The sequence below is a fragment of the Acinonyx jubatus genome, chromosome A3 (genome assembly GCF_027475565.1).
Source record: "Acinonyx jubatus isolate Ajub_Pintada_27869175 chromosome A3, VMU_Ajub_asm_v1.0, whole genome shotgun sequence".
Lineage (NCBI taxonomy): Eukaryota > Metazoa > Chordata > Mammalia > Carnivora > Felidae > Acinonyx > Acinonyx jubatus.
Window position 1 is genome coordinate 117797502 of NC_069388.1, and position 13859 is coordinate 117811360.

At 37.2% G+C, this 13859-nt stretch overlaps 1 protein-coding gene across 36 annotated transcripts in view; it reads left to right on the plus strand.

Annotated features, from left to right (window-relative positions):
- DTNB (dystrobrevin beta) overlaps window positions 1-13859 on the plus strand; it is a 239834-nt gene that overhangs the window by 24778 nt on the left and 201197 nt on the right. For 33 of the 36 annotated variants that reach the window (XR_008289633.1, XR_008289634.1, XR_008289636.1 and 30 more), the window contains 2 exons: window positions 2852-2919; window positions 12155-12235. Coding sequence is in view for 28 of the 36 variants with exons in the window: in XM_053201147.1 (XP_053057122.1) it covers window positions 2852-2919; window positions 12155-12235 (149 nt within the window). In the remaining 8 variants the exon portion in view is untranslated. Of the gene's footprint in view, window positions 1-2238; window positions 2258-2851; window positions 2952-12154; window positions 12236-12756; window positions 13117-13859 lie in introns of those variants that run through there. The other 3 variants (XM_053201146.1, XM_053201152.1, XM_053201153.1) reach the window with 3 other exon arrangements.

Here is a 13859-nt window from a genome sequence, read left to right on the forward strand (position 1 = left end):
GTTTTAGTTTTTTGAGGAAGCTCCATATTATTTTCCAGAGTGGCTGCACCAGCTTGCATTCCCAAAGAATTTTTCTTTGTCATGACCTCAGTTTGTGGGATCAAGCCCTGTGTTGGGCTGTGTGCTGGCAACTCAGAGCCTGCTTGGGATTCTCTCTCCCCCTCTCTGCTCCTCTCCTGCTCACGTATATATGTGTGCATGCTCTCTCAAAAATATATAAACTTAAACACTTTTTTAAAAAGAATTTGTCTTTTAGCAATTTGATTATGATGTGATCATTATAATGAGTTTCTTTGACTTTAACTTGTTTGCTCAGTTTCTTGAATTTGTAGGTATGTCTTTCACTGAACTTGCTAAGTTTTCAGCTATTATGTCTTCATGTATTGTTGAGCACCATATCACCACACTGTTTTTCTCCTTCTGGGATTCTGAGTACATGAGGAATGTTGGATCTTTTGTTTTTGTCCACCAAGTTCCTGAGGCTTTATTCCTTTTTTTTTTTTTTTAAGAAATCTCTCTCTCTCTCTCTTTCTGATGTTCAGATTGGATAATTTCTGTTTGATGTATCTTAAAGTTTACAGACTCTTTCCTTTGTCTTCATTCTACTGTTGAGTTCATCCAGTGAGCACCTCCTCTCCCCCAGTGAGTTTATATTTCAGTTCTAACATTTCCATTTGGTTCCTTTCCTATCTTTTGTTTCTCTACTGACACGTAAGATTTTAACTGACGTTTCTGGGGCGCCTGGGTGGCTCAGTTGGTTGAGCATCTGACTTTGGCTCAGGTCATGATCTCACGGATTGTGAGTTGGAGCCCCACGTCGGGCTTTGTGCTGACAGCTCAGAGCCTGGAGCCTACTTCTGAGTTTGTGTCCCTCTCTTGCTCTGGCCTTCTCCCACTCTCTGTCTCTGTCTCTCTCAAGAATAAATAAAATGTTAAAAAAAAAAAGATTTTAACTCATGTTTCAAGAGTGTATGTGATTGCCAATTGGAGCATTTTTATAATCACTGCTTTAATGTCTGTCAGGTTACTACCAACTGCGTCATTTTGTCAGTGGCATCTGTTGATTGTTTTTGCCCTTGTGAGTTAAGATTGTCTTGGTTGTTTGTTTGCCAGATAGTTTTGTATTGTTTCCCGGACATACTGAACATTATATTGTTAGACTTTGGGTCTTCTTTAAATTTTATAGAGAATGTTGGTATTTTTATGTTAGCATTGTAGTTTGGTGGACATCCAGATGATCCAGAATATATTTATATTAATTTTTTCAAGATTAACTTGGAAACAAAGATACAATTTAGAAGATTGTCCCGAAGAATTTAGAGATCTCCAGGAATTCTTATACCCAACTTTGAAAAAAAGTGATGTAGAGAAATAGCAAAAGTAGAAAAAGGATTTAATAAATGAGATGTGTTATAAAGGATATTATGATATTCTCTTTTAATCTGTGTTTAGCATTTAAGATTTGTTATTACCTCTTCACAGGCCAAGATTGAGGAAGAGGCAGTAAACTTTTAAGTAACTTTCTTTCTTAGTAATTACAGGCTATGTGTATCAACTTCTGTTTTTTTACTGTAGGACTTAGATTTCATTTAATATTTGCTGTTTCTAGTTGCTTTTTCTTTTGGCTTTCTTTCCGTTTAAAATTCTGTTCTCTTGGGGGTAAATTGTTAAGTAACCAACATGTGTGTTGAAGAGTACTTTGTAACATATCAATGATCTAAAACGGTCAGTCTTATCAAAATATTAGTTGTAGGATGTTAAGGATTGCATTTACATTTTAAATTTTCTTTAGGATACTATTTATAATTATACTTTGCTGGGTACCTTGTCTTAATGGATATGTAATTTGCGTAGCCATCATTTAATTTGTTATTCTAACATATTTGAGAGTATGTTATGTAAATAACAGCTTAATTTTGCTTAAGGAAATTGTTAGGCTTACACTCTTTGTCTAGATATTTTTTCTTCACAGAATAAGGCAAAATGCAGCGGAAATTATCAGAGATTTTGCATCACTAGGGTCTGTGCAGTACGCTGTTGGTTTTTTTTAGCTTTTTAGGTGTAGAGATTTGGCAATATGCATCTAAAAGCAACAGTTATGTAAGAAGTTTAGTGAAAGGGTTAGGATTTCATCTACCATTTCTGTTTGTGTGCCCTCAAGCAAGTTAGTGTTCTTTGCAGGCTGTTTCCTAATTTATAAAATGGGTATAATAAGAATGATAACCAGTATCTAGGGTTGTTGGGAGGATTAAATGAGGTAATGCATGGAAAGAGTTTTAACAGAGTGACAGCCTATGTCTGTCAACCTAAACTATTATCATGTGATAAAAACTTACCTTTAGGAGCTCTTTGAGTTTGGGGATAAATACCTTTTTGTTTAATATTGTTCAATATAAAATAGAATATTTTATTTATACCTTTTATGTATAAGCTAGTAACTTCTTATGTTCTTTATTTTAGCTTTTCATTATAATTATTTGCTAAGTTATACTTAGTAACATGTTTATCTTTGTAAAACAGTAGGGATGTGGGAAACTGTCTCGGCTAATCCAGGACTCTGCAGAGAAAATAATCAAGGTTAGAAATAAGACATAGCTCCATATTTTCAGCACAGGAAGCAAATGTATGTGCTCATTTAATTATTAACTTTGTAATTATTTTAGAAGCTGTCAGATAAATAAAAGGACAGTTATTTGTCTTTTTCTGTATCAGGCTTCCACTTTGCTTTTACTGATGCTGTCTTAAATGTGCACATACAACTTGGTTTTTGGGACCTCTTCATAATAGAATGATAAACTCTTGGTTGAACTGTCAAATTACAGTGGTCTATTGTATCTTTTTTTGTCTCTAGGATGATTGAGGAAAGTGGGAACAAGCGGAAGACCATGGCAGAGAAGAGGCAGCTGTTCATAGAAATGCGTGAGTCTTGAGTGCTTCTGGAGCCCTTGTTTGTATGTGTGGGGATGCCTTTTTTTTTTTTTTTTTTTTTTTCCTGATCAAGTCACATCTTGAATCCTTAGCACATTCCAAGCTTTAGAAAAGGGAAAAAAGGGAGTTGAAGAATCATGGAGTTGAAGGACCTCAAGTCAGAGCATATATTGTAATTGAGTTGACCTGAATTGCTTTCTTTCTTTCTTTTTTTACATATTTATTTATTTAAATATCTACAGCCAACATGGGGCTTGACCTCATAAACCCGAGATCAGGAGTTGCATGTTCTTCTGACTGAGCTGGCCAGGTGCCCTGACTTGAATTACTTTCTTAAGTAAGATCATGAATACTAAGGCAGAAATGTTACCTAGCATATCTATGAGTTTAGGGCACACCAGTCAGTTTATTTATTTATTTATTTATTTATTTATTTATTTATTTATTTTTAAGATTTTATTTTTAGGTAATCTCTATACCCAAGCTGGGGCTCAAACTCATGACCCTGAGATAAGAGTCACATGCTCTACTGACTGAGCCAGCCAGGTGTCCCAAGGCACACCAGTCAGTTTAGACGTCTTGTTGTAACTCCATTGTTACCATGAGCTTGCAGGTGGTGATAAATAATTAATACATTATATAAATTAAGTTACACTGGATACAGATTCTGAGATATAGAGGACTAAGTGTTAAAACTTAGAGCTATAGGAATAATTAAAAGTACAAATGTATAGTTTGGTATATTACTTTACAGTACGGTTTTAAATCTTGTTAAAAAATTATATTCTTCTATAAAACTCAAAGAGAAAGATGGCCGAGAGAAGTGGGTCATTTCCCAGTATTTGAATGACTATTTTGGTCTCCGATTACTTGTCTATGTGACCTTGACTCGTGCATTCATACTTGGTGGACCACAAATTCCTTTGCCATGAAATAGGGTTATTGGTCTGTACCAGTGTTCATGATTGCTTTTAAAAGCATTGTACTCTTTTTAAAAAATGAGATCTTACAAGGACCCTCAACACGAGAGTGTCATAGAATTGGTACTGCTTGGTTGAAGAGGGGAGGCAGGAGCCCTGCCTGAGATAGCCCCTGAGATACTTGTAGAATTCTAGAATTCTGCATATCACAGAGTAAAAATCACTAGATAAAGTCTCAGAAGCCTCTTTCAACAAGCAAGATATTTTAAATCTTAAGAGTCTTAGTAACGGGAGGCAGAGTTTGACTTAACTGAGATCTATGTTGTCCTGTCAAGCATAAGCTAGAGAAGTATGGAAGATGTCAGAGAAGAAATTTGTGGCATTGGTGGGCAGTCAGTCCGGGCGATCTTTAAGGAGTTCTGTAGTTCTGAGTCTCTAATTGCTAGTCATCCAAGCCAGACACCCTGCAATCACTTCCCTCCACCTCACCTTCCACCTCCAAAGAAATCACAAAGTGCTGCTGAGTTTTATCTCTTAAGGGACTCCTGAATTTCTCATGCCTTAGTGGCTTTAAATCCAGGCTCTGCTGTGAGACTATCCGTGTTTGGATCTTGGCTCCCTCATTTTCTGGCTGTATAATCTTAGGTGAGTTACTTAATCTCTGTGCTACTACACTTGTCCATAAAATGGGAGTAGTATCTATTTCATAGAATTATTGTCAAGATTAAATGAGATAATGTCAGGCCTTTAACACGGACACAGAATAGTAGGTATTTAATGTGACTAGCTGTGTTTAATATTTTTATCATTGTTACTTTTCTGAACTCAAAACAATCTGTTTCGGATCCCTTCTTCCAATGTCAACCCCTTCCAATCTGTGATCTGTGATGCTGCCAGTTGAACTGCAAAAATCTGTGTTACTTCCTTCATAAATCCCTTTAGTTGCTCCTCATCGCTTTCCCAAGAAAGTCCAAGCTCCTGGCCATGCCTGGCAAGGCTCTCCTGGCCTCTTTTTCCCTCGGTTCATAGGTTCCCGGTTTCCATCACACACCATGGGTGTCACTGCCCAGTCATACTGAAGTGGCTTTTCCCACATCGATCATATGTTTGATGTCTCTGTGCTTTTGCTCATGCTGTTCGGCTCACCTTCATCTGACTCGTTGTTCCTGTTTGCTGTTCAAGGCTCAGCATAGGGGTCATCTTTTCTATTTAATTTAACACATTTATTGAGGATCTATTATGTTCCAGGAATTGTTCTAAGTGCTAGGGTTAAGGTGAGAACAAAACGTAGTGCCTGACTATCCTCATATTGCTTACACTTTGGCAAGGGGGAAACAGGCAAAATAAGGAATCCAAAGAAATAAACGATAATTCCTGATATTAAGAAGTACTGGCCTGGGAGTGGGGGGGATGCCTGGGTAGCTCAGTTGGTTAAGTATCTGACTTTGGCTCAGGTTATGAGTTTGAGTTCTGCATTGGGTGAGCTCAAGCCCCACTTCGGGTTAGCTCTGGTTCTCTCTCTTTCCCTCTTTCTCTGCCCTTTGTGGGATTCTCTCTCCTCTCCCTCCCTCCCTCCCTCCCTCCCTCTCTCTCTCTCTCTCTCTCTGCTCCTCACTCACTTGCGCCCTCTCTCTCTCTCTCAAAAAAAAAAAAAAAAAAAAAAAAAAGAACAAGAAGTGGGGAGGGTGGGGGTGGTGCCTTGGTGACTTGGTTGAGTTGAGTGTCTGACTTTGGCTCAGGTCATGATCTCGCAATTTGTGGTGTTGAGCCCCGCATTGGGCTCTCTGCTGTCATTGCAAGCCTGCTTTGGATCCTCTGTCCTCCCTTTTACTGCCCTCCCCACTCACATGCACTCTCTCTCAAAAATAAATAAACATTAAAAAAATAAAAAAGAAGTGCCTGGGGTGGCTTCAGGAACAAATATGGGCATGTGAGAGAGTACAGTGACGGTCAATATTTGGAATAGAAATTGGGTGTTCTGTGAAGAACTGGGTTTACTGCTTAGTGAATATTATTCTGATATATGAGCCCTGGATAAATTACTATTCTCTGTAACAAACTCAAGGATTTGGACAGTTTGGGAGATGTTTGGTATGGCTTCTTGTCTCTCCTGTTTTTTCACGTGAAGAATTGCATTGGTGGCAGTGATATCTGGCCTACTCTCTCATTTCCTACTCCCCCCAAATCTCCAGCATTATTCCCTTCTATGGATGCAGAAATCATCTTTTGCCAGCCTTATCATACAGTTCTACCCTCTAGGTTTTGGGTTGATTTCATGTCAAGTTTGAATCCAGTGATCTTTCTCCACTCTTTTATTACTCTCAATGGTTAATTAATAGATTTTTACTTAAAAGAGACTTAAACATTTTTTTAATGTTTATTTTTGAGAGACAGAGAAAGCATGAGCAGGGGAGGTCAGAGAGAAAGGGAGACACAGAATCTGAAACAGGCTCCAGGCTCTGAGCTGTCAGCACAGAGCCTGACGCAGGGCTCGAACCCAAACAACCACGAGATCATGACCTAAGCTGAAGTCGGACGCCTAACTGACTGAGCCACCCAGGCGCCCCGAGACTTCACTTTTTTTGAGCAGTTTTAGGTTCACAGTAAAATTAAGAGGCGGGCACAGAGAGTTCCCATCTATTCCCTGTCTCGACACATGTACAGCCTCCCACATTATCGACATCCCCCACGAGAGGGTACATTCATTAAAACTGATGGGCCTGTGTTGACAAATTGTAAAACCCAAAGTTCATAGTTTACATGAGGGTCCATTCTGGATGTTGTACATTCTATGGGATTATATTATTTTTAAACGAAGACAGTTTTAATTCTTGTTTTTGAAATTCTTATACCTCTTTTTCATTACCTCCCTACTCATTAGGACCTCTGATATAAGAACAGGAAGAACAGGACGGATAACAGCCACCCTTGTCTTGTTTCGTACTTTAATGGGGATACATGTAGTATTTCACTGTTAAAATGATATTTGTTGCAGGTTTTGTACCCTTTATCAGGTTAAGGAACTACTTCTAGGTTCTAATTTACCGAGAGTTATTACTATTATTTTCTTTATTCTATATATTTATTTATTATTTCTTTAAATTATGAACGAGTATCGAATTTTATCAGATGTTTCCTGCTTCTCTTGAGATGAATGTATTTCTCCTTTATTCTGTAAATATAGTGCTAGGGCTAGCTATCTTTTCCTTTCAGGGTCAGAAAGTGAATATTTTAGGATATGGAGGCCATATAATGAGTTCTCTGTTACAGCGACTGAACTCTGCTGTTATAGCATGAAAGCAGTCATAATAATTTAATAATTTAGATAGGTTGTATTCTTTTTATGTTGTGTGGCTTTATTATTATACCATTGTTATATTTTTCTATAATCTTCTTAAGCTTTTCTGCTTTTTTTTTTAAGCTTTTCTGTTTTTAGACCATATATTTAAATTCCATACTATGAAGGGCAGTGAAATTAGTTTATTCTTTCTTTGTTTAATATTTTCTCTTGTAGACTAAGCACTATGGGAATTAGGATCACATCTCTTCATCCCAGTAGGCCCGGTAGCTCGATAAATATTTATTAAAAGAAGACTGGAATAAATTACATAGAAGGAATTTGGTAGTTTACAATTCTTACATGATATAAAACTACTAAGAAAAAGGTGATAAGTTAGAACTGTAGTTTGCAACTCTGGAGGTAAAGTGAAAGCTCTCTAGGTCAGGTGATAAAATGCTGGCATCAGGCCTCCCTCCAGTCTCAGAGACTGTGATTTCGTTTTTTCTTTTCCCAAATTTTGTCAGTTTTATTGGTCTTTTCAAGGAACTTTTTTGGCTTTTGTCGGTCCTCTCCATGTATTTTGTTTCTTCCTCATTATTTTGTTCTCTTGTGTTTATTATTTTCTTCTTTCTACTTTAGGCAATTCTGTTGTTCGTTTTTCCAACTGCTTATTTTAACACTTTTTTCTTTCTTATATAAGCACTTAAGAACTTCTTTCCTGTGATTTTCTATTTTTGTGCTCCATGTGTTCCGATATATGCCATTTTCATGATCACTTCTCTGTGCTTTCTTATTTGTTAGGAATTATTTAGAGTACTCTTTTAAAAAATTTGCAAATAAATGACTTTGAATTAAAAAAAAATACTTAGCTGAATTGGGATATGGATCAGGGAATGAGAGATGTTCTAGAATCTTTGAATTTGGCGATCTTTTTTGTTACATGTTTTTGTAAATATTCCATGAGTGCTTGAAAATAATGTGTATGATTTCTGCATTATTTAGATCAAACTTGTTATATGTTTTATTCATATCTGTTTGGTCCTTATGGATTTGACTCCTTAATTACTAAAAGACGTTAAAAATCTCTGCTTTGATCATAGATTTTAAATTTTTCCCCCTTAGTTCTGTCAGTAGTTTGAAGCTTTTGTTTGTAGATGCACATGCATTAAAATGTTACGTCTACCTGGGAGATCAAATATTTTGTCATTATGTAGTTACCCTCTTTTTCTAGTAAGGTGTTTTGCTGTGAAGTCTTATTTTGTTGTTATTAATATGGCTGCACCAGTTTTTTTCTTTGGTTAGAATGCTTTGTATAGTATCTTTTCAAAACTTTCTGTATTCTTATGTTTTGTGTGTATCCCCTGGAAACAGCATAAGCTAAGCTATTTAACAACTACCCTTGTGACCGACAGTCTTTGCTTTTTCACTGAAGAATTTATTCTGTTTAATTTTTTTATGAATACAGATAGATTTCATTTTTTCATCCATCTTGCTTTGTGCTTCAAATGTGTCCTTTCTTTTTTCTTTTTTTCTTCCTTTCTTGCCTTCCTTAGATGAATTGAACTTCCTTCCTTCCATTCTACTTTTCCCTCTTCTTGGTTGTGAGTTTTCATATTCTTTTCCTGTTCTTTTTGTGGCTACCCTAGAAATTCTAATGTCAATTAAAATGAAGTTCAGAGCTTGATATTTATAACTTTGTTCAAAGTAATACTGGAATATAATGTTTTAGAGTACTTCCTTTATGAAAGATATACCACTTTTAGTATTAACTTTTTTTTTTAATTTTTAAAAATTTTTGATTTTCTGTTTTTAGAGAGAGGAAAAGAGCAAGTAGGGGAGAGGGGCAGAGGAAGGGAGAGAGAGAGAGAGAGAGAGAGAGAGAGAGAGAGAGAGAGAGAGAATCTTAAGCAGGCTTCATGCTCAGCACAGAGCTTGATGCAGGGCTTGATCCCATGATCCTGGGATCATGACCTGAGCTGAAATCAAGAGTTGGACGCTCAACCCACTGAGCCACCCATGTGCCTCAGCATTATCTTTTTTAACGCCACAAGTTAGACTTTATAATTCTTTTGTATGATCAGTTTTTCTTTTGTCTCATCTATTTGACTATCACTTTCTTTGCTTGCTTTTAAAATTTCAATATAGGTGTGCCTGGGTGGCTCACTCAATTGAGCATATGACTCTTGGTTTCAGCACAGGTCATGATCCTAGGGTTGTGGGATTGAGCCCTACAATGGGCTTCACGCTGGGTGTGGAGTCTGCTTAGGATTCTCTCTCTCCTTTTCTGCCTTTATCCCCCATGCATACATGCTTTCTGTCTCTCTCTCTCTCAAATTAAAAAAATAAATAAATAAAATTTAAATCTAAATCTAGGTGGAGTCAGCCATGTGTCTCTACCATTTCCCTTTGTGGTATCGTTTTTCTTTCTTTCTTTTTTTTTTTTTTAGTTCACCCCCTGAGAAGTCACCACTCTGTGGTCTGTACCTTCCTCTCTGCTGGGACCTCTGGCTTCATCTCTGGTCCCTAGGGTTTCTAATTGTACTGCCGGAAAAAAAAAAAATAAGGAAGTCATTTTATGTTTATATTTGTTACTTATTCAGACTCACTCTCTTGAAAAGTTTTTTTTTCCTTATTAAAAGTGGTTGTAAGTTTTCGGGACAATTCAGAAATGTTGCTATACTTATATTTATTCAGTTTGTAATCTCTTCTCTCCTTTCTCCTTCTCTTCTCATCTCATCAGTTAGAGGCCTTTCTAACAAAATACACTTACCTCCTTGCACCTCCCATGGTCTGCCGAGCACCTCCAGCAAATCCTATGGCTCCCTCGAACATGGTTTGGAATCCTGTGATCTATCTGAAGAAGGCTAAATGTATCAGCATGTTTACCTGGAGAAAGGAGTTGGCTTTCCCACTACTTTTATCATCTCTCTTTATCAGCTTTTCCAAAATTGTATAGTTTGTCTGATACTTTGACTTTACTTGGTATATTTTTGGGAGGAAGCAGATCAGTCTTTTATACCAGTGACATAGAACTTACTAATTTTCAGTTATTTATCCATTCAGCAAATATTTCAGGAACTAGTCTTAGTATGTCCTACTTTTGGGCATATAATAGTGAACAACACGACAATTAAATGGTTTCTGTCTTCATCAAACTTAGTTTCCTGGAAATGGACATAAGGAACGATAGGGCAGTAGGAGCCATGACTGGGGCAGCTCGGCGGAGGGTGGGGAGGTGGGTCCAGGAAAAGATCTGGGAGGAATGATATCTAGGCTGAGTCGGTTCAGTGATGTGATGAAGAAGGGGCTGGAGCAGTAAGTAGCACTTACAAAGGCTCAGATGAGAGGGTTTGGCATGTTTGGGTAATTATATGTAGCCCATACTGATTGGGCTTGGGTGTAAGGTGGAATTTAAGAGTTGCATGAGCCAGACCTTTTAGTTGAGTTGGATAGTTAGGTTTCCCAAACCTAGCTTGATTGTAGGACTCTCTAGACTGAAGATTCCAGGTTCCCCAGGAGACTCTGATACAAGCAGATACAATGAAACTCACCCATTTGATTTTTTGCTTTCCTTGGGATTTGGTTATACAATAGAGATTGATATCCTGTTCTCATGAATAAAGAGAGCCATAATAAAGAAAGAAGAGTTAATCCTTTCTTATCCTTTCCCTCTACGTTTTGGCTACTCAGTATTTCTAGATTGTCTCCTATCTATCCAGGAGCTTCACCGGGCTCTCCACCTGTGGCTAGAGTTTTGCCTGTGTGTTTAGTTAGGACTTTTTGTACCATTTCTTGATAAGCTTGATACGTACTGTCTGACATATTAGTATTAAAGGGACATTTAGTGTATTTCTTATAATGAAGTATTCTCAAAATGAATGATAATGAAATGAACAGTAATCTCTTCTAGTTCAGAATACTCAAAGGGATAATCATTTTAGCTTCTTCACGGGGGACTTTCTGTTCTATTTTTTATGTGCCAAACTACCATATTTTCTGATCAGGAAATCAATATGACGTTTACATAAGGGACATTTTTAAAAAGTGAAGGCTATTCTTAGAGCAGTATATGAGGGTTTTCCTTATAGATATCTGGCAAGAGGACTGCTTCAGAAGAAGGTAAATGTATCAGAAGTTTGAGAACCTGGATGGTTGAATGTTGGTACAATAAGATTTTAATAAAGTTCTAAAGTTACTGATTATATCTTGACTTGTAGAAATTATTTTGGGATTCAGACTGCTGTTAGATTTTAAAAATGATATTATGGCCGGGGATCCCTAGAATGTCTGAATCCTGTGCCATCCCACTGTTACTTCCTTTTTCCACTGGGTTTAGAGGGATATATTTTCACAGCGTAAAAAAAATGGCAAACGAAAACAGTGATAATTAATTCTTGACTAGCACCTTGAACTTAAGAGTAGAGATTTCTGGCAGACTGGGCTGGAGCTTATGGAGTTTCCCATTTCCCTCAACCAGTTCGCTTTGGACTTGTGTGATACTTGCTCTATTCCATTTTGCAGTACCTAAATCTGACTCTAACTGCACTGGAGAGAGAACCTGAAAGAGAGTGAGTTATATACCATATGTGCTGACTTTTTTGTACGGTTACTTCTCCAGTGGTAAACATGGTGTACAGTCTGATTGATCAGATTGGTAATCTTTCTGTTTGGTTAGTTGGGGATGGAACTTTCCTTTCCCAGCTTCTCACATTAGTTTCCCTAGTGTTTCTCATACAAGTGGTATCGAAGGAAAGATTCACTCTAGTTATGAGTGTTCTCCCTCCGAGTTTTGTTAGGCTGGCAGACAGGATAATAGAGGCAGAACTGCTGTCATGGTGCTGGGCATGGAGTGGGCATGAAGAAAGTGTGCCTGACCCTTCCTTACCCCTTTTGTTTTCTCAGAAGAAAAGCCTAGTTGCCATGTTATATATAGCCTGTGCCCATGCTGTGGAATAGAGTCACTTCCCAGTATTTAGAAATTAAATGGTAAGTCCAGTTGAACATATGTTGTTTGCCCTTTTTTCAGGTGCTCAGAATTTTGATGTCATACGACTATCAACTTATAGAACAGCTTGCAAATTACGATTTGTACAAAAGCGATGCAACCGTAAGTCATTTTCACTAATTTCTGCGATAGCTGGATAGTGCTCTCAATAATAGAAATAAAAGGTTTTAGTATCTTTTGGTCCTCCTGTAATGTTAATTGAATTATTTTTGTCTTGAATGTTTATTAAAATGTAAGCTTTCTCATGGAAAGGACTTGTCCCTCAAAATGTTTACTAAGTTCAATAATGTAATTGGTTTCGATGCTGGCATAGTATTAATGTTCTTTAAGTGGGAGAATTGCTTTCTCCTTCTCACTTTTTTAATCAGCTTCTGGAAGAAAAGAAAAACAGTATTTTGATAGAGGTGTGATAAATTAATTTTCTTGATTAAAATGAATTCAACATGAATCAGCCTTTTCTATAAGTAATCACTCCACAATTGCTACTTATAAAATAAGTAAATAAAAAATATATATGTGTATGTACGGATACATAGATATACACACATGGATATAGAATCTTTCTTAATTTCCATGAAGATTAACTTATGACAGAATTATTTCACTTTTCTTGTTTGTGTGTATTAATGAAAACCTGTTTTGTGTAATGGAAAGAACGTTGGCTTTGGAACTGGAAAAACCTTAGTTTAGTCCTGGTTTTGGCATTTACTATAAACACATGATGTTGGGTAAGTCACTTTACATCTAAATACTTCTACCCTACTTGAAGCGTTACTTAAAAGTCCTAGTATGAAATTCTCTCTAGGGAGTTTACCATGCCATCTTAAACTGAAGCCTCTGATTTCTCAAAGCATTGTTTTTCAAATTACGGGTTTTGACCCACTAATCGTTCATGAAATCATTCTGATGGGCTGCAGCCAGATTTTAAAGCACATAATAGAGAAAAAAAGAGAAAGAAAAGAAATCAGAACACGAATTATATGGTAAGACAAAGTATTTTGTGAAACTTTTGTTTTTTATATATCTAGACGTGTGTGTGTGTGTGTGTGTGTGTGTGTGTGTGTGTGTCTTAAATATATTTCTGTGGGTTGTGGTAAAGTTTGAAAATCACTATCAGAGCAACTACCGTTTTAATAATTCTTCCTGTAATTATTTTTGGGAAATGGTAGTGTATGTGTGCAGTGTTGAGAGTCTGAAAACAGACTAGTGGCATTAGTAATGTACAGTAAAAAGATGCATTGTTCCAGAAGCTTTATTTTGTCACATATGATTGTTTTCACACGTGAGCTAGGGAGAGAGACAGAGAGAGAGGGAGGGAGGGAAGGAGGGAGGGAGAGGGAGAGAAACTTAAGCAAGCTCCATGCTCAGTGTGGAGCCTGATGTGGGGCTCAGCCTCACGACCCTGGGATCATGACCTGAGCTGAAATCAAGAGTCAGACACTCAGGGCGTGACCTCACGGTTAGTGGGATTGAGCCCTGTGTTGGGCTCTGTGCTGACAGCACAGAACCTGCTTGGGATACTCTCTCTCTGCCCCTCCCCTGCTTGTACTCTCTCTCAAAATGAATAAACATTAAAAAAAAAAAAAAAAAAAAAGAAGAGTCAGACACTTAAGCAACCAAGCCACCCAGGCATCCCTCACATATGATTCTTTAATCAACCTGAAAATTTTTTTTTCTGTGGGTGTATAGTTTAAGTAGGAGTAAAATTTCAGTTTTATCCATATGT